Source organism: Rhopalosiphum maidis, chromosome 4 (genome assembly GCF_003676215.2).
Source record: "Rhopalosiphum maidis isolate BTI-1 chromosome 4, ASM367621v3, whole genome shotgun sequence".
NCBI classification, from domain to species: Eukaryota; Metazoa; Arthropoda; class Insecta; order Hemiptera; family Aphididae; genus Rhopalosiphum; species Rhopalosiphum maidis.
The window spans coordinates 9917095-9939658 of NC_040880.1; the positions used below are offsets into that span (position 1 = coordinate 9917095).

The following is a 22564-nucleotide window of genomic DNA, read 5'->3' on the forward strand; positions in this document are numbered from 1 at the left end:
CGATTGACCAAACAACAACCGATGATATTTGATGGGATAGCCAACCACCCGCTGGGTTGGCAGTACCGGACTGGAATACGTAATTATTATCAGTATTGTGATTCGTGGTGATAAGTGATAACTGACTATGATTATTAATGATAACAAAAATATTGTCAAATGATCCATAAGAATTAAAACTAAAAAAGCAGAAAACAAATTGTAGTGAAAAATGAACTGAAATAATAAAATACTGAAAACTTTACCGCCAATGACAAGGTCGTTCATAATTTGTAAATAATAATGTCAATATTTCAATAATATATCAAAAATTCTTGCAACGCCTTTTTTTAAAAATTTTTTTGACGCTCCATTTATTATTATCTACAAATAATATCTTGTTTAAAAATTCGACCATTACCTAAAAATCTATTTTGAAGATGGATGATGTATTTGTAAGTTATTATTTGCTGTGTATATGTAAATTTATGTTGATACTACTTTGACGCCAATGGCACAATATTCATTTGCAGGTGTTATCCAAAACGGTGTGCAAAGGTGTTATGGATAGTTTTAAAGGTGTCACTGTATTGTTTGTTCCAAACAAGCGTCCAAAGAAAGTTGGCAGACCAGTTAACTTACCAAAGTATGTAAAATTTTTTATAAATTATAAGGCAATAAAGTATAAACTTCAGAAGTGCTCCATTGCTATTTGTTTATAAATTCAATTTTAAATACTATATAATTACTTAAATCTTGGTTGGGTTATTTTTAAAAATGTATTATTAGCAAATGGCTTGATCAATTGATTAGTCTCAAGAAATACCAAAATTATTTTGTTACATGATTATGATTTGATATTGAAACTAGATGGGAATTTATTATTTAATTTGTCAATATTATAAATTTTTACCAAATATATAGCAAGTTATTCATAAAGTTATTTAATTTTTGCACTTCCTAATATTATGAGCATAATATACTTCATATCGTATTGTTCCATATAATCCATAATGATATTTATTGATGGGCTTTAATAAGTTATATAAATTACAGAAAAAAAAATATAACTAAATACTAAATTAAAAATTATTAGTTAGTATAAATGAAATATGTTTCCTATTCATCTATAGTTTTTAATTTGGTATGTTAAAATGAACATTTAAAAATAAATATATTTTATTGATTGGATGAATAATAATAATTTATAATATTTTAAAAATATAATTATTTTGTATCATTTAATTAAAAAAATATATATAAATATATAGTATAATTTAATCTTAAATATGTTGGTTATTTTTTTTTTTCAGAGATCAAAAAATGTTACAACGAATAATTCAATGTTGTACATTAAATGGTGGCATATTTTGTTTAAGTATAGTTATTTTTGAATATGTTATTCTACCATCTTTAGGATCTATAATGTCGATTACATTCGGGCATTTTAATGAAAATATTTGGTTATGGACCCGATCATTATTATCATGGACATTTGGAGCTGTATGGGTCTTACCAATATTTTTATTAAGCAAAATAATAAATAGTCTATGGTTTCAAGTAATATATATTTATATATGAACATTTAAAATGATTTTATACATGGTTGTATATTCAACTATACTATAGGATTTTTTAGGATATCGCAGATATAGCGTATAAACAAAAAAAAGGTGATCCACAACAGTTGACACGTATAAGTAAAGTGATTGCAGACTTTTCTTTCAGTATAGTTGTTCAATTCTTATTTCTCATTCAAGTAAGTCAATATTTTTATTTTCAAGTTATCATCGTATGAATAATGTGTATTTTAGAGTTACTTAGTGAGTATGGTGCCATCAACAATTCTTAGCAATATTCTCAGTATTTTGCATTTATCGTTACTTTATTCACTTTACTCATTTGAATATAAGTGGTGCAATATGGGTATGGAACTAAACTCAAGGTTATCCATTATTGAGAACTGTTGGCCATATTTTCTTGGATTTGGACTACCACTAGCAGTTGTCACATCTTGGCCAGAATCATATATTATTAGGTAATAGTTCATTATTTCTATTTTCTTAAATAATTTTATATTTTAGTATTTTACATTTTGTTTTGTTTCCAGTGGTTGTCTGTTTTCAATTCTATTCCCTGTGTTTATCATCAGTGCTAATGAAGTCAGTCCATCTAAGATAAAAGTATTTAGGTGAAAGTTATTTTTATAAATATAAAAATATAAAATAAAATATACTATTATGAAATGTTATTTATGCTATTTCTTTACTTTTAGATTGAAATTATTTGCGCCGGTTTTATCTATAACAAGTACCATATTCAATCGCTCCATTGGTCCAGCTATAAAATCTTCAATGAGTACTGTTTCAAAAGCTCAAAAACTGCATAAATGAATAAACATGGTTATGTGTTAACATATTATATATATTTTTTAATACCTTTTTAATTTATAATTTGATTGGAAATTGATGCTTTTTTACACTTGAGGCTGTGTTACTAAAAATATACTGAAATATATTTATAGTTTATATGTTTACTCTTATGTTCTCAGGAATAAACTGTGCTTTTTATTTGTGAATAAATTTATTTAAAATTCAATTTAACAAATTGAATTGCATAAGAATTGTAACTAACAGACTTAAATAACATTATAATATATATAATATTTTATTTACATGTACAACTATTAAAATAAAATAAACATTTATATAAAATATGCTCATAGTATTTATTATTTTTTTAATAAGAATATAAATATATATATATATTCTTATTTTACAGATTAATAACATAAATGTTAGAAAAACAAATAATAGTTACCTACCAAAGTCACAATAACTTCATGAATAAGAAGCCAATCATAAGTGACTCTAGGCTCGGAGTTAACAGGTTAAATAATAAAATTAAAATTATATCACAATACTACTTTGAGTCTGAAAAAATAATTTTCAACGATGGGAAGGGTATAAATTGTTTATTAGTATTTTAATTGATTGATTATTGCAATCTTAGACATCAATATCTTTTCAAGTAGGAATGTGAATCTAATTTGGGAGTGAAAATATTTTGATTCTAAAGTAAAATGAAGGAAAAACTAAAAATTTTATACAAAACTAGTTTTTGATAAAATCGATTTTATTTTTGTAGTGTAATTCAAAAATGAATAACAGGAGATACTTAAACAATACTTTTGGTAAATATATGAACATGTTTTGTCAAAGTTAAAATATAATTATACTTATTATATGTATATAATTTCTAATTGTGTTTTTTGGTTTGAAATTTTTTTTTTTCACATTAATATTTGATTTATTAGAAAAATTAGTGTACAGAATGATTCAGAATATTCAGCTCTATCTTTTAACAATGGCTTAAATTAAATTTATGTAAAATTGTGGTGAATATAAGCATATGACTTATTAATTATTGTATCTGTACAAATACTAATGACTAATTAAATACTAATGAGAAGCTTTGTTTTATTAGTTTATTTTATTAATTTGTATGGGTAAAATAGATTAAATGAATTTTCTGTGGACTAAAAACATTATACAAGATCAAACATTTAACAGTGTAGTTAATAATATTTTTGTATTCGCTAGATGTTCCATTAATTGATAATTAAACTATACCTTTTTTTGCTGATAAATTTATTGGTAATACAATAGTTTAATATCCATTTACAATAAAACTCATAATGCTACTACGGAATTTTCTATTCATTAATCTATCAATTAAATATGAGGGAAAACAACTAAAATTAAAAATTAAATTATCCATTCTTCTTTATAGTAAATACAGCAATCATTTCCTATAATTTTTAATTAAAAAAAATAAATAAATAAAAATAGTTACTAGGTATTCATTTAATTGGTTTTATTTTTTATATGATATAAAAATATCACTCATGGAATTAAACATATAAAAATATTAAAAAATATATTATTTACGAATATTAAAATTCTAATAAAAAAATTATAAATAATTTACAAGAGGTTAACATAAAATAAATAAAAATTAGATTAGGTAGTTAAATTGTATATGGACAAAGTTCTTGGTGAATGAGGTCATCCATTTATGAAACTTAACTACGCGGAGACAGTGCAGTAGGATATGATGACTGATATGAGGGAATATGAGAATTTTATGTAGGTAATAATAATATTATTATTATTATTTACGATTAATAAATTATTCAATAAGTAATTATTTGCTGATTAACCACTGTTTTTCTTATGCACCTAAAAAAGCTTAGATTCTTGAATTACCTATTAAGCAAATATTTATGTTAGTATTAACTATAGGTACATTCTAGTATAATTTTAGTCTTTTTAAACTATTTATAGACACTTGAAATTTTCATTTGGTATGTTTTATGTATGCTTGCTGAATTAAAAAACTTAAAAATTGAATTCAATCTTACATACATTTTTCTACCCATAGGTTAGTTACTGGAAATTCATATATTATCTGTTTATGAATGTTTGAAGTTTTTAAATTTTTATGACATTATTCACTATTAAAATTATAATTTTCTACACACGTTAAAAAATATTTAAAATGTTTTTAGGTATTCTATAAAAAAAAATCAATTTATAGGTAGGCACAAGAAATTTTAATTTTTTTTTTCAATTATAAAATGTTTTTTGATTGGTCTGTAATAATATTGAAAACTTAATACAAAATCCCTTATAAGTTATTATAGTTTTTTAAAAATATTAAATATGCATTTTTATGATTGTTTTATAGGTAATGATTTTAAGTTATATTATAATTTTAGTACAAATAATTTATGTTTTAAAATTTACCTGATAAATGTTCAATATTCTATTTTTATGTCTAAAGATATATTATTTTCTCTTTGTGTATATGTACTTAATACTATGCCTAAGATTTATCATAACTAATTAACTTTAACTAATCTAAAAAATATTTAAACAATGTATTTTTTTATGTACAATTTAAGTTCAAATTCAAACACAATTAAATTTTTAATCAAAATTTCAAGTATTTATATTTATTTTAGTTTTTTGTTATAATTAAAAAACATTTTTTGCACGTAGTTATGACTTTTATATGTATATTATAAAGTTTACTACACGCAATGACAGTTTCAAAATATAAAGATAATGTATATATAATTTTATACCACGAATCCACGAACCCAATCACACTGTTTTATAGTGAAATGGTACTGACTCAAAAGTTAATATAAATAATTTAATATTGTACTTTTAACTAAATATTATTATTAAAATAATTAAATATTAATAATATCATAGTTGCAATGTTTTCAGCTAAAATTAAATTAACTTACCATAATTCAAATAGTTAAATAAATTACTTGATATCAATATCAAAATATATACTTAGCGATATAGGATGCAGATCGTCTACACTCAGAATCGTAAATCGTATAAGTACACATTAATATCATTAATCTTTAAACTTAAAAGTTAAGCCAATTAACTTCAGAAATAAACCCACATTTTATCTGTTAAATATTAACAATAAATATATGTTATATAGTCCCGCTAACATTTTAATGTATGCTGTTAATACTCTAATAAATTTTGATTTGTTCACTTGATAAGTTTTATAATTATTTAAATAATACTTACGTAAGTTTAATTGTATTACATTTTTACTTAAATGAGCGTATGTTAATTTATAATATTATATTATATTTAACTGTTTATCATTAAAAGAAATTAGCACGAAACTACATTTGTATTACTCTATAATCATTATACTCATAGGCGGAACTAGACATTTTCATTAGTCTGAGCCACTCATGACAGTCATTTTGCTCCTGTCATATCCAAAGGAAAGGGTGGCGATAGGGAACATCAATGTTTTTATTACAGTACAAATGTATAACATAAGTAATTTATTTTATTACATTTAAAGTTATACGTTCTTAGTAAATGTATACATTAATATGGAGCGATTTAGCCTAGGCCATGGCCCAGTTGATCCAGTCCGCCCATGATTATACTTCACAGAATATATATGTATTAAGTTGGAATTAATTTCATTAATAGTATTAGTATAAGTATTATTATTATTACTATCATCATCATTAATTCAAATTTAACATATCCATTACCTACACATTTAAATTCGACACTACAGTACTTACTTACTGTATACAAAGTGGTCCTTATCCAGTATCCACTAGCCTACCATTTTAAAATTAATTTCACTTAAATATTTATTATAATAGGGAATATTGTCCCCTATTATATAATTCATATAAATTACAAACACAATATAGTGTACACACTATTATTGATTATTTGGTAAAATAATTAAATTTCCTTACTTTCCTAAACAAAAAAAAAAAAAAAAATATTTACTATCAGATACATTATTTTATTATACCAGTATTGGCAGTATTTGAATAAATAAGAATATTATACATTTTATTTGTCTACGAACTACGACCTATCTAATTATTAAGTAAATAACCGTATATTATGCATGTAATAATTTTAATTTTCAAGTTTTAATTTTTAAAATCAATAGTTTCGCTTTCCTTTTGTGCTAGTTGCATAAAAAACTTATTACTAAAATGTCAACTGTTTTCAAAACAACGCTCGGGCCTATTTTAAGTTTAGGCAAGATTTTAGGATTAATTAATATTTCACATATTTTGGAATCTGATGGATTACTAATTAAAAATATAAATTCACAGTATTATACATTTCTTGAAGTTTCAAGAATGATCGTGTTGATAATATGTACATACATTGTTCATACAAATACATTTTATTACATAATTGAATTTCGATTAGTTAAATTTTGGTTCGTAGTTATTACAGGAAGGTTATCAGAAAAATGGACGATAAAGTGAGATTACTAAAAGTCTATAACTACTTTTTAGTTTGAATATTTCAATTTTCAGTCGTATACTAAAATATATATTTTTAATTATGTATACCGCTATTAAAATTTGATTTAAATACCTGTATAGTTATAATTTCGTTATAATCGTTTTTAATTTTTTTAGGTTGATTAATAGCATCATAGAATTTGATGAAAATATTTCATTACTCTCACCTGCAGTAATATTGAATGAACGCAAATGGTTTCTAAGTAAAACGAATTGGAATTATATTTTAATTTCATTTTTCGTATATTTTATTGGATTTGAAGTTTATGCTGTTTACATATGGCCACCGAAGGATGTCAACATTTACATTATTATCGTATACTTTTTTGGTGTACCATATATTACCGATTATGTGGTTTTTATAACAGTATTTTTTTATCTCGTCAACATCGCATATAGATTTCAAACAATAAATAATTATTGGAAATTCCTTCCGGCTGGGCTAGTCGCTACTTCCAGTGAATGGGCTCATCATGAAATAGTTATGTTGATAGAAAACATTAGAATGTTACACGCTAAACTATCTGAAATTTTAAAAATATTCAATTTGGGTTACGGTTTATTGCTTTTGCACTTCTTTGTATTCAATTTTATTGATATGATGTATTTATTTTATACAATGATTAAACATGAATTTCTATCACCAAATGTTAGTTTTATTGAAGGTATTATACATAATTTACCATTATACATTTTTAAATTACAAATAGTAATTTCTATTATGTTAATCATCGTTGCAACCTCTTGGATAAAAGAAAAGGTACGATGAACTTATTATTAATAATAATGACGATTTAAAATCATATTTTATTTTTAGAATTCGTATTTTATGAGTTAAAAATAAACTAAAATTTGGATAAATTAATAATTTATGAAATACGAATAGATGCACTTTATAGTATATTATATTGCATTTATGAATCAGTATCATTCAGTCATCGTGTAAGTACCTATAGGTGGTGTAGCGATTCAGAGAATTTTCCATTCAAAATTCGTTTGAATAATAATGATTGATAATTAAAAACAAAAAAACGTTTTATTATTATAAAAACAACATTAATTTAATAACACTTCATGGAGTAGGTATTAGTAATATTATGTATATTAAATTTAAATTCAATGATAAAACATATTACTGTTATTAACTTAGTCAATATATTGCGATTATACGTATAATGGCGTGAATGGTATAAATACCTAAAATTTCTTCTAAATATTTTGAAAAGTGTAAAGAAAATGATAATGTAATAGCAGAATGTTTTCATGGTTCATATTTTTTGAATCACAACAAAATAATTAAAACTGTTTGAACAGAAATTTTTCCCAAATATTCTATGTTATCAAAATTGTAATTTCTAACATATATAAAAATGAATGTGGCTTTACGTTTACGCTTAACTTTTTTTTTTAAATATTTTGCGTTATAATATTATTTTACTTAAAAAATGTTATAGAAAAATAAAATCGTATCATATTTACGATTAATTCAGATTTCAAATTTACCCGTTGACATTAAAATTCAAGTAAAATGGATTTATATTTCATAATATTTCATTTAAAATAAATAAAAAAATAAATAATTTGTTCTTCTTAAAATAGATTAAAATGTTTATGGTTCAAATATCAAATTCGGAATTGGATGAAATATCTGCATTTGGATTTTTTAACATAAATATGAATCTAGTAGTATCAGTGAGTATTAATAGTACTGTGAATAACTGACATTATTTATGTTTAACTTTAAAAATTAAGAACAATATTGATTATTTTTAATTAGACTTAACGATATTTAAATATAAAGTTACCTAAAATCTATAATATGTCTTGCAGATGCTTGTATTACTAATGACTGGAATAACAACATTAATACAGATGAAAAATCATCCCATTATTTCAGAAATGTTAAATAATACTGTTTGGTATCGTAAAAACTGGGTAAGAAACTAGTGAAAATCCTCATATAATAAACATGTGCATAGCTACTCATTACTTAGTTTATAAAATTAAACCTCTGGTCTAAAAGTATAATTTATTAAAACAAATATAATAGAAATACAACAAATAATATTATTTAAGTTCTTTTTTAATGTTACAGATTCAAGAATTACAATTATTTTTTAGGTACCTAAAATTCATTGTGATAAAGACAATAATTTAATAATAACTAATTAACTAAATTAACTTAATTAACCGATAAACAATAATAATACAGAAATACGAAATAATAAGATATAGTATAATAGGTTTGATCCAATAATTGAATTATAGAATCCATTTTAATAAAAATAAATTAAAAATTATTGTATTTTACCTCCATCATTCTAAGCGTATACGTAAAAATGAAAAAAAAAGACGAATATTATGATGAACTTTATAATTAATATAGAAGATAATACATTGCTATATAGTATGCATTTTAAAGTATATTTTAAATTTCAATTTAAAAACATTTGTTTCGAGTAATATTAATATAAAATGGAAACCCAGTACAATGGTCAATGCCCATAATGAATCATAAATAATTTACATTATTGTTAAATAGTTATTAATTTTTTTTCTAGGGAAATGTGTATAAAAATTAAGAAAGTTAAGCCATTAATATGCTATTTACAACATGTTGCTTAAATTTAAAAATAAACATACTTTTTTGAACATTTGTTCAATAAAAATAGGTATTATAGAGAGGTCTGTAATTTTAATACAACTAACTATGTGATGTATAATTGTCTAATAAAATAAGATCGTTTTAAATTATTGAACTTTTCTTTAAAATGTTAATCACAAATTTATTCAGATAGATATTATACAGACTAAGTATGAATAAAAAGTTTAATAACTTTGTTAAACTAAAGATTTATAATATGTATATTACAAAATATCGGATTTGTATTTAAATATTAGTATAATAAAAAATAAACCGTATATTTTTATACAAGATTAAAATACCTAACTAAATAAAATCTGCGAAGCTACGAAATTATAATATATATATATACATTAAAATAACAGTAACATACCTATTTATTTAATTTTAGCAAATTGTGTGTGTATAAAATGTAAAAAAGAATTTAAAAAATGTTCAATCGAAAAATCATTGATAACTTGAAATCTACTTCACAGTTGCACTAACACACGGCGTATAGTGAATGCAATAGTACTACAATGGTAGCATACATTTTTTTTTTAACTGCATAAATCAATTTATTTTGGCACTTATGTGGTTAATCACTTGGTGATATAGCTTATAACATATTTTATAAGAATATACTATAGATTAATGCAGCGATAGCTGCTTGAAATTGATAACATATTTCATAAACAATTTTCAATTATATAGGAAATAGGCACATAAAGTTTTCAATTTTTATCGCTCAAAAATATTATCTAGTAAAAAAATACTGAAAAAATTTACGCTAAAATTTTACTTTATAAATTAACCACAATTACATCTAAAAATAAATAGTTTATTAATACAGTTCTAATTCATCTATAATAGAAAATTAATTTGATTTAAAAAGACGGTTTCCCAAATTATAATCAACTAGTAACATAATGCCAAATATTATGACGGTTATTTATTAGTTATTATGGATACAGTGATTTTAATGTTTATATTATAATGAACAAGAGTACAAAAATAATGACAAAATAGAAAAAGTCTATTTGAATATTAATTCACGGTAAACCATATTTTTAAAAATGTATTGGTACATAAAATTATGATTGTTTGAATAGCATAGTAAAACGAATTCAAACAATTCGATTACTAATTATTATACAAACAAGAAACAATTTAGTTTTGTGTTCTTGTATTTGAGGTGGTACTATTGATTAAATAAATAATAAATTTGAAATAACTTACATTGTCTTTCGTGTAAAATAATTATTATTTCAATTATTCAAATATTTATCTTTATAACACAAATAACGATAGTCGATAATTATAATAATTTGCTGTTTAAAACCCTACTAGTGTATACTATTAAAAGAACCACTTTTTTAGAAAACAAACCTTAGCCCTATTTTAATTTTAGGGTTAATAAACATTTCATATAGCCATATAGGTAAATTTTAATTTGACATTCTTGTCATATGTACAAAATATCATAAACTCAGGATAACGTTAATTTCTTTAAGTTTTAAGAATGTTCGTATTGATAATATGTATTTACATTATTTTTCAACACTAAAATCACAAAATATTTTGATATTATTGCTTCATCATGGCAATGTGTATGAAAATGACAGGGTAGTTTCTATATAAAAAAAAAACATAAATAAAAATATCTTAAAAAAAATTTCTCTGATTTCTACCTTTTGGTATATTCATTTTCGTAAGCGTCGTTGTTTTATTATTCACTATTCAATTATAAGAAAATACGTATAAATCATGTGATGTACATAATGACTTTATCCGAAGTTACATCTTATGGGAGTTCACTGATTTGGTATTTTTTTTTTTTTTAACAGGGACATACGAAAGTGTATATTTCCCATATATTTTATATAATTCACTATTTTCAAAATAGTCTATTTCTTTTTGTATTTTTTATTAACATTTAAAAATATATTGAGTTGTTTTTATCGATAATAAATTATCACATATGGTTGTGAATAAAAGTGCTTGAGTTTGATTGAAGTTGGTCCTCCCGACATTATACAAACGATTCAAAAAATAAGCCAATATTTTGTAAATAATTTCCATATTACGTTTCGTACGTGAAGAAACGGTGATTATTATACACAGATCTCAGTAAAATATTTTATAATTGTTTATGTAAATAGTATTTTCGATCAAAAATTGTGTTCATTTTTTTCGTAAATGTTTTACGTCAGACTTGGATTAATTTAAGTGGCTTTTAAACGTTCATGCATACCTACCTGTGAAAATAAGCAGTATAACAATATTAAATACTATATTATTGTATTACACACAAAATTATTTTAATATGTTTCATATTACATTTTATATTAGTAATGGTGCAACATTAAAGTCGTATAATTATATGACTTTTGTTTTAAACTATATTTATCATTTTTTTATTTAATAATATTTTCATTTACCATATTGTTTTCTTGGATAACTTATACAGAATTAGTTTTAATATGGATAGTAGTAATTATTTTAGGTAAATTATTATTTTTAAACCATAGTTACGACAGTTATAATAAGAATAGTGATTAGGTAATATTATGGTAAATTATAGTAAAGAAGTAAGTAGCCACTATTGTATTGAAACATTTGAAAGCAAATGAAATAATAAATATACTGCTTACTTAAATTTGTTTGAGGCTAAAAACCAAGATATACGAGTGTCCGAATATAGAATATATAATTATTATATAATTATGTGCATAATGATTAATTACACTTCATGTATAAAGCGCTTACCTGTGTAAAAATGTGTGAAGTTGGTACAAAAAAGGTTTTGAAACTTTTTGGTTTTTTACATTTGTAAAATTCTTGTCTGATTTGAAATAAGGAATATAGTAAAAGAAACTGATAATATATTATTTGTAAGTTATACAAATTGAAATGTATTTGTTCACCACATATAAACAATAATATATGTTATATATTATATACTTAAACCAGGCTAATAAATATTATTTTGCAAAAAAATTGGAAAACAATTCCACTAAAATTTTTAACCAATGATCATTAAATTGCACTTTTTGGATAAACATTTTTTTGTTTCATCAACTTTTTTTTTAAAAAAAAAAAATAACGCGTAATATATTCATGATACATAACCATGCATTAATGGAATAAATTTACAAATATTAATATTAGCGTGTTTAAATTGTCTTTATTATATTATTAGTTTGTGTATTACAAAGCAATACATTAATTATGATCGACTACATAGTCAAACGTAACAGGATCTAAGGTTTTATTTCTGATTACAAACAATGATGTATATAAACGCCAGCGAGTACAATTTAACATATTTTTAAATAACAAAATTAAATTGTGTACAAGATAAAACAAATCAGACTAGACTGATGTAAAATTAATTATTGAAATCTATCCGGTACCAATATCTGGTAACCTGTATAATGTATTTAATAACAATAATTTAATAAAACGTATAGGTACACAACACATATAATCTAGGTAATAATATAATGAAAAATTCGACGTGAGTATAATAATAAAGTAGTGTAATAATTATTTGTATTATTGTAAACTATGCATCAGCCAGTTAATATAATAGGTAGGTACACTATAATATAGCCATATCATGGGTACACAAACATAGATAGGATAAGTCTAATCAAATCAATAGTAAAATAATAGGTATTCTATTGAAATTATTAGGAAAAAAAATGTAACTGAAAAAATAATGATTGTCAATGAATGTAAGTAATATAGTATACGATGTGAGGCTGCGTAACAAAATTATCACAAAATGTTTAACAAAATAAATATAGATATCACAATAAAAAAGGTTTTGTCGCCTTCAATAACAAAATAAATAAATAAATAAAACCAATATATTACAACATTACAATACACTACCACCGGTCGCTGTAAAATTTAATTCACAAAACTTGTACAGAACGAGAGAACAAATAATTAAAATTAAAAATAATTATAATAAATGGCAAAATGATTAATCAAATTAAACTACAATAACGAGTTAAATCGATCGGTCAGTCTTTAGGGATCGACATTGAAATCGGCGCAAGTGTTTCTAAACTTACTTTTCAAATGCATCACATGTATAATATTATTTATTGCCGCTGATTAGAACAATGTTTTTGTTTTTTGAATTTACTAGGTGCCTAGTGGCTATAGTACCTAACTACATAGCTAGTTGTACGACTTTATTCGTGTCATTGTTCAAATTCGGTCTTAGTGCTTGGCCCGACCCCGAATTCAACGTTTTGTAATTTGGCCTCGAATTCTTTGATCAATTCCGCTTTTGCCTGGAAAAAATAATTCAATCATATAAACCATGCACGGGACTTGATTTATATCACTTTTGCGCTAGAACCAGTGTAATTAAACCCACAGTACTGTATTTTATAAACATGTATAATTCTGGGGTGCTCGGGTAAAAAATTGAAAAATGGTAATTTAAAAAAAAAATTTTGAAATAAAATAAAAAAAAAATCTATGAAATACTCATAATAAATATAAAAATGGAGTAAATAATGAAATTTAAAAAATATTGTTACTTTTGTAATAAAAATTATTAAAATTTCAGAAATTATCCGATGTAATCCATTTTACTCGAGTAGAACAAGATTACGTGTATCTACTTACTTTTTTCTTGAGATCATTAAAATTTTGTCTGATTTCTTCGTGCTGTTTTTCTAGTTCCTCAGTCTTCTTCTCGTAGATCTGAGCTAAGCGCACCCGTTCATTTACACCCTTTTCCACCATTGAACTAGATACTTCTCGCTTGATCCTATACAAAAACAACAAAAAAGAATAGTGTCATATGAAAGTGTTTTTATTTGTAAAGTATAACATTTCTTTTGACATTGGTAAACTATCAAATCGTTAATAATTATTGTTATGTTTGAAAACAATAAAAAGTTGCTCATAATATAAGCTTTCAAATATTTTTGGGTGGAAATTTCGCGGTACATTTATGTTAAACATATAATATAATACGCGGTGTTTCCGAACTGCGTGCGAAAATCGTTATCTAGGTCGAGTTGCGTGTATAGTTTTTTCACGACTGAGTCTAGTAGCATGCGGAATTAATTGACCGACTAACTAAGTTAGTTCGGTCAGATTTCAAAAAATTTAAAATTGAGCAAAATTTCAGTAAGAAATTTACTTTATTACACAAAACACATATTATGAACAAACAAATAGATTATTTTGTTCAAATTATAATGAGTTATAGCTTTATAGGTTCCTATTTGTATGAGATATTGTTTTTATATTTTGAATAGGTGTTGTTAAATTATTTAAACGTTTATAATGTAACGAATGTATTTGAAATTTTCATCAAATGTTTATTTTATCGTTTTCTATACACGATAATTTAATTTGTTCTGTTTTTTTTTATACTATCATACCTTCCAATCTCGTCTTTGTCCTTGTGTATTTTTGCCAACGATTTCATTTCATGTCGTCGGCGGTCCTGCAGCTTTTTCATTACTTCCGCGGTCTCTTTGTCTAACAGTACGCGCAACATTTTCATCTGGTTCGATTGCGACAAACGCATCACTTTCTCCAACGACGAAAACACGATCTCGTGATATTTCTCACGGAGGTCCCGTTCTTGTATCACGTGGTCTTTGCTAATCGCCAACAACCGTTCGGATTGACTTCTCGACATTCTCGGCATCGAGCTAGTGGAATTGTCCGTGTCGCATTCGGAAGATTCGGACGCATCTTGGTTACTCTGCAGTATGCTCTCCTGGCTGGGGAACATGAAATTAATACAATAAAACTTTTTTGTTTCATATTTTTTATATATATATATATATAATATGTGACGTGCAAACGTGATCACAATAATTATTACTACATGTTTTTTATCGATAGCCGCTTGACAAATCGGGAACTCATTGAGAACTTGGACATTCGCTTCCGATCCGAATCGTGAGACGGTTTCAGATGCTGAACGCGATATCTGTCTTTTTCATATTTTCTCCGAAGAACTTCGATCTTTTTCTCCAGCTCCATTTTCTTATCCTTAACCAGTTTGTTTTCGTTAAGCTTCGAAAGAGATTCGGCGACTACGCCTTCGCTCACTGTACGCACAACAGTAAATAATATTATACATATGTTATATATATGTTTATGGTCGACGGGAGTTTATTATAATGCTGCAGTATCGATAATATTATGTTTGGTTTAATGTTTAATAATTGTCGTATTTAAGTGAAAACTCGAATTTAACTCACGAGAAGTAGTCAACAACGTCGGAAGATTCCTTTGAGCGACTTTCGGGCCCTTGCTAAAATCATCATTGACCGAATATTCCATCGTTGACACGGGATTAACGGTCACCGACTTTCGGTGCGATGCCGGCAACGTAACAGTCATCTGATGGCCGGTGGGCAAATCTGGGCAGCTGGTTTGGTGACGGGTAACTGGTTTTACGTCGCGTTCCGCCGGTGCAACACTCGCCTCGATTAATAACACACACGCCACAGATTAGATTATGATTAGGTATACTATTAAAATATAAATAAAACGAGACGATATAATTTGTTAATCATGCTTACTTCGTCGACAGATTGATCCAATTCGTCTGCAAAGACAGCTAATTGCTTGGTGCGTTTATCCAGATCAGATTGGAATTTAATAGGATTAGCCAGGGCTTCGGCAAAATCCGATAAGCCGTCTGGCACATAGTCTTTTACCGTGATTTTTAAGAACAACGTTCCACAAGGCAGGGGTTGACCCATTTCATTACGCAGTACAACGTGCCTGTATCCCGGGCAGAGGCCAACTACTGGAATGACACGATGGCCGATCAATTTCCCGGACTCCTCGAAAACAGCTAGACGCAGGGATGCGAGTTGAGGAAGGACCACCTGGAATTAGCACAAACATTTTTGTTATAAATTAAATGTTTTATTTAAGTGTATGTTATACCTAAATGATTTGTTAGTATTATGTATACAGGAATAGATCATTTAGCAAGGAATATGTACACATTATTATTATTATTATTGACAGTCAGAGAAGAAAACTTACTTTTTTGAAAACAAAAGGTTCATCGCCGTACACCGGATTAATGCCGTTATACGGTACCGTCCGAGTACGAAATTTTTTCCTGACCGTGTCGGCCGGCAAGCCGTACATCTCGATGTCCACGTAAGTTCCGACGCGCTTGTCTGTGAGCAATTGACCGGATATAACATCGACGGTCAATGTACCAGCAATGATTCCATCCACAGTGGATTCGGCGAACGGGTCGAACGTACGGTCGGCGCGTCTCATGAACTCCGGTTTCAACAAATAACCACTGCGCATATTGTACTCGAATATTCCTAAATTTAGCTGCATCGCCACGTCCATGGTTTGATAATTTAATGCAACTAGCTGACATCCTGCGTTCCAAAATACTTGCGGCATGAAGTTGGACGAGTCAAAGCGCGTTCCGGCCGGATAAACTCGACTCAATTGATTTTTATTATACTTGACAAACTCCATTGGCCTTTCTTTCAGTAGCGTCATGGCTTGTTTCTCGTCAAACGATGACATCTCATAGTGGCGGTTTTTTTCTTAAAACACATCATAATAACGATATAAAAATAAATATAAAATTATATACGCTCTGATTATAAGCGTGTCTAAGCATAAAAATAAAATTTAAACTTAAAATGTTTAATATTGATCATATATTTAGTGTTTAACAAAAACATATACAACGATTTTGATTTAAGTATAGTATATAATAATTGATTTCCATTAAGAGTTATTAAATAATAATATGACATCTTTAACACGAAAAAAACCCCATGTGCTAGAACATAATTTTTTTAAATATACAATAAAACTTTAAAATAATAAATTGTTATTACATGAAGAAATAAATTTCAAAATTTTAAAATTTTATTTTGGTCAAAATTTAATGTTGATGGAAATATTGTATAAATTGTCAATGTTTTGTCATTCTGAAGGTTTTATTATACATATTTTATGTTTTTTACAAAGCTTTAAAGTTACTGTATAATTTTAAATTCATAATTTTTTATTGGTGTAATATACATTTTTAATCACAGAAAATATTTCATAAATGATTTATAGTATAAAATATTTATAGGTATAATATAGCAGGTTTTATTTATAAGTTTCCATTAATCCTACAGTGAAGATAAGTAATAACACATAAGAGCTATTATCAAATTATTTTTTTTATTACGTATTTTTCAAAACCTCAAAATCATAAATTTGGCTCATAGATAGGAGAATTTTTTATGTCAATGAAAATGTTTTAAGAGGATTATGTGACACCCACATGTGTTGTCCCCGTCTAACAAGTCTATAAAATAGAAAATTTACGTTCAATAGTTCTAAACAAGTCCCGTTAATCTTCATTAGTTTTAGTATAAGAGTGAATTTACTTATAATTGGAGTTTACAACATCTATAATGAATTTTTTAGAATGTTTTTTTCAATATTTTAATCTGGAAGTGAGTTAAATATTACAAGTCTTAATATTAAAATTTAAAAATGTTTAAAACTCGTTTCAAAATTAAAACATCGAAAAACACTTGTAACAAAATATAAACATGTAATTGCCTTTATGTTTAATAATAAGTAAATCTTATTTTACGTAAAACTAACGAAGCAAACAGCAGAACGTATATTTTTTTCGTTACGCATTTATAAGGCAGGGGGAATAAAACGTATAGAGGAGATAATTTCTTAACATAAAACTTCAAAATTATATTATAAAATTATTATAAAACTTACTCTCCGCGTTTTCAAATGAGGTGAATTGCACTGATTGACAATAATTCACGAGAACTGAAATTTCTGTACCAGCTTCTGTCTCTTTGGTGTTGGATACTTTATCAACCAAAGGCTTACCTTGTAACACATGTTTTAAATCAACTGTTCTATCTATATCCTCTTCTTCACCGTCTGTATCACTACTGCTGTCATCGTCATCTACAATAATTGTTTTAACGTCGTTATTTATGCGTAGATTTAATATATTTTTATAATTTTTCACAGCTTTATAGCTGAATTGAATTTTAGGTCTGAAATTAGGTGAAATCATTATTTCTAATTCCAATTAATATTCTATAACAATATCAAAATTACTTTTTTTTTTGCAACAAAAATGCGCCCTTGTATTTTTTAATTACACACAACACATATTTATAAAATATAAATTATACACAGTTAGTGTTTTCAATTTTTATTTTTTTTCAGACCCGTGAATTTTGAAATGTATTAAAAATATTTTTTCTCATTCGTAAAAAGTTGATATAATATATAAAATAGTAAACAATAATAATTACACAAAACACATATTTATAAAAAGTAAATATACAAAAACATCGGTTCATTTTTTACGTTATAATATTTAGTTTCCTATTAATTTAATTATATTATAATTACTGTTTATACCTTCATCATCGTCTTGATTACTGTCCTTGCTAGATTGTCGAATAGGTCCTCGTGGTAAATCTCCATTACCCAACACCATAGTTGCAGCTGTAGCAGGCTCCAATACTACACTAGCTGTAGGCTTTTTATGATGATGGTGATGTTTTTTCTTATTTTTTATGATTATTTTGTTTTTCAGCATTGAAGGAGGTGGTAACGATATGCCAGGCTCAAGCTATAATAACGTATATTACAGCGTTAGAGGTAATTAGACACACGGGACAAAAAAAAAAAAAAATAGTTGTGTTTATAATTATTACTTTATGGCTGTCCAATGGTTCATATAACAACATATCACCAAAATATTCATGACAGTATTGGGCTATTTTCGCTTGTTGTTTAGTGTTGCAATGATTTTCAAATGATAATATGACTGGGTAATCCGACGATTTGAAAGCCGATTCAGCGATTGCCTCTATTACTTCTCGAGCTGACACTTCTGGTACAAATGTATATCCGTGCAGGATTACCGGTTCATTTGTCTTTCCATTCCACAAATCTAATTCAACGCATCGACATCCAGACAGTAGGCACTGTCTGTAAATCTCTACGGATGACTTACCAGTCAACTGGTGACCTAGTTAAAAATTAATTTTAGAAAACTATAAATACTATTGTGCATAATTGTTACCAGTCAAATAAGTATTATGTGACGAATTTATGAAATAATGTGGTAGCGGCTGATCCATGTCGTTGTTTAATTCAAACGTAGTAGACGATACTATAGGGTTGTCAGCGCTCATCAGATACTTGAGAAAACCGTCAAAACTCAACAAGCCTCGTTGAGCGCTTTGTTTATTAGGTTCAAATTCACGAATTAGATCTTTTGCTCTGTCTGAATTTGCATATGGATGAAGTATTTCATTTAAACGAGGATCTCTTTGAGTACGATTCAAGAAATCAACGAACTGATCAACTGTCATAAGTTTTTTCTTACCCGAAGCTCCGCGATCACTACAACATCTAAAAATAGCACAAGACACAGATGTATACATTTGTATGAACAAATGTTATTAAAATAATAATTAATATATTTTATTTATTATGATAATATAATAATAACTTGAATCGGCATTGGATTAAAAATAAAGGTTATATGATTTATGTACTTAAAATATTATATTCTCGCAAAATTAAGTGCTAGGTGTAACCAATTCGTCTGACAAAAATAACTAAAACTTTAAAGAAACATATGAATATTGCTATAAGTATTTAACATTTTAGGATACTAATGTATTAAATTCGTATTTATTTTAACTGAGAAAATAGCAGTGGATAAAATACATTATGAGTGATAAATATTTGATATTATATTGTTTTATGTTTTTCATAGAAAATTAATAAAATTATCCAACTGCATACAAATTATACTATTTCAAAATAAAAATTTATTTTAACACTATTTTCGAATCGACGCATATTGAACATATATTTTTTTATAAATTTCATTGTAAAGAATATTTTTTTTTTTAAATAATTAAGATTTTTCTAAACAGAAATATGTTTGGATATTTAAGTAAAATTAAATAAAATACATAAGGAAATTTACTCCTTGTAAATCTATTCAATCATGAACATTTTTTTTAAAAATATTTTTATTTAACTTTTTCACTGACAGACTATTTTATCCTTGTTACATTCGGCTTGAATTTTCATAAGAAATAAATGGATATTTTCAATTTTAACAACTCAAGTAATCCTGTCTAGTCCCTAGATACCACGAACAATATTACAAGGAAGTAGGAAATGTCCTAGATTTAAATAAAAAGCTCTAGTCAATACCAAAATTAAGTATATTTATACAAATGGAAAATAAATTAGTTCTATAATTTATACATATTTTTGCATTAATCAAAATTTTATTGGCTATGAATTATGATAATAATATATAAGATAAAATAAAAATTGTTAAATATTTTAAGATAAAAATTTGTAGGGTTTTTATCTATTGTGGAACTATATATAATAGAGGAACTATGTGATATATTATTAATATATTATAAATTAATTACCTATATAATATTAAAATACTAACCTGTTTGTTCAGTTTATGTTTTCTATTTAAAAACAACTATAATATAATAGTATTATGAGTATTTAATGTGATTGAAAATCATAGCGGGAATCCCCGTCTTTCATTATTTAAAATGTATTATTTAGCCTTTATAATTTTCATTAGTTGCTAAAAAACAATCTTTAACGATGCGACAAATTGATAACTATAACATACATTTTCATGTATATACACATAGTGTGTATACACACAATAATACACGTAAATATAATTAACAATATGCCAGAGTACATTTATAAGAAAAATCTAATTATGATGCCGTTGAAAGAAAGGTTGTTATGTTTTAAACATGAATTTAAACGTTAGAAAATAACAAACGTAAAATTTTTCGTCTTATTAAATTGTATTATTTCTTAAACTCTAAACTCTAAACTAATATTATAACTACATTTTCTAATCAATAATTATTTATGGTTTGTTTACAGTTATTATGTGGTGAGTTTATTGGAGTGATAAGACCCCCGGCCTATCTAATTTTATCATGCAAAAAAAACCTATCCAGTGTTGCGCATATTATATTGTATTTTAAATACAACAATGCGTACTATCTAAAATTAAAATTATTATTGCTTAGCGTCTAAGCCTTAGACAATTGTCATTGTAGTTTTTAAAGAAAAAAAATTATTATTTTATACATAATAAACATTATAGTTAAATTATATTAATTTTATTACTTTTTTTATTGATCTCGTAAAAGCATTGATTTTAAGGCTATTAATTTCAATTTAACTTCTTAACAGTGTTGATTAAATAATCATTACAGTATTCAATTTAATGTATAGTTATGAATGAAAAATACTAAATTATGATAAAAAATTAAAATTAATAAATTTTATTGTTAAATAAAATGGAAATTTTTTTATTGTTTCGTTATTTAACATCTTTGGTTTAATTATATTATAATACTATGTATTGGCGAGTGTTGAGTATCAATTATATGGTATAGAGGTCGAAGAAGTTTTAATATACATTTTGGAATAGGCCATATAAATTCATATAAATGGTGAATAATAGTTTGTTGAAGAAAAATCTAACTAATTTTCAAATTGAGGAAGTAAAGTATCAGTGTAACTAGAGAAGTTAGGGGTGCTTAAAAATGCAAAATTTAACAAATATTCTCTTTTAAAAATATATTATGTGTGTGGAATTATAAAATATAAAATAAGTTTACTATAAAATAAAAAATATAAATTTTTTTTTATTTTTTTTAAATTTTGGTTCTATGATTTATTTTAAACTTTTATTTTCTAAGAGTCAAGCTCTTTTAACAACAACAAATCCTAGTTAAGCCTTGTGTATTTTTTCACATATCAAAAATTCAGTTAATGAATCCGTTAAAGTAAAATAAATACTTAATTGCTTACATTAAATTGACTATAAAGACAATAGAGACATATTGGCTTTTTTTCAGTATTTTCGATATTATTCGAGTACCAGAATCGGAAAAATTTTAAAAACTAACATACAAATTCATACAGTTAGGTATGACCAAAAATTATTTAAATAAAAATGTTCA

The 22564-nt window shown here is 25.4% G+C and overlaps 3 protein-coding genes across 6 annotated transcripts in view; 2 read left to right on the plus strand and 1 right to left on the minus strand.

Annotated features, from left to right (window-relative positions):
* Positions 1-150: 150 nt before the first annotated feature.
* LOC113549062 (etoposide-induced protein 2.4) lies at positions 151-2560 on the plus strand. The gene is made up of 7 exons (XM_026950211.1): positions 151-434; positions 513-625; positions 1293-1539; positions 1619-1738; positions 1794-2017; positions 2090-2170; positions 2255-2560. Exons 1-7 carry the CDS (start codon positions 420-422, stop codon positions 2370-2372), a joined length of 918 nt encoding a protein of 305 aa, XP_026806012.1. The 5' UTR covers positions 151-419; the 3' UTR covers positions 2373-2560.
* A 3993-nt stretch (positions 2561-6553) lies between these two features.
* On the plus strand, positions 6554-8821 carry LOC113548139. Its single transcript, XM_026948859.1, has 5 exons — positions 6554-6831; positions 6992-7634; positions 8329-8397; positions 8474-8566; positions 8705-8821. The coding sequence occupies exons 1-5, from the start codon at positions 6554-6556 to the stop codon at positions 8819-8821; spliced, it is 1200 nt and encodes a 399-aa protein (XP_026804660.1).
* Positions 8822-12662: 3841 nt separating this feature from the next.
* The window catches only part of LOC113554006 (1-phosphatidylinositol 4,5-bisphosphate phosphodiesterase classes I and II), a 46116-nt gene continuing 36214 nt past the window's right edge, over positions 12663-22564 (minus strand). The window contains exons 8-18 of one of the 4 annotated variants that reach the window (XM_026957637.1): positions 19606-19937; positions 19235-19551; positions 18936-19149; positions 18273-18470; positions 16548-17077; positions 16073-16384; positions 15749-15974; positions 15367-15595; positions 14915-15262; positions 14148-14292; positions 12663-13807 (exon numbers count right to left, since the gene is read on the minus strand). In XM_026957637.1, coding sequence (XP_026813438.1) covers positions 13715-13807; positions 14148-14292; positions 14915-15262; positions 15367-15595; positions 15749-15974; positions 16073-16384; positions 16548-17077; positions 18273-18470; positions 18936-19149; positions 19235-19551; positions 19606-19937 — 2944 coding nt within the window. In that variant the 3' untranslated portion in view covers positions 12663-13714. Of the gene's footprint in view, positions 13808-14147; positions 14293-14914; positions 15263-15366; positions 15596-15748; positions 15975-16072; positions 16385-16547; positions 17078-18272; positions 18471-18935; positions 19150-19234; positions 19552-19605; positions 19938-22564 lie in introns of those variants that run through there. The other 3 variants (XM_026957647.1, XM_026957656.1, XM_026957664.1) reach the window with 3 other exon arrangements.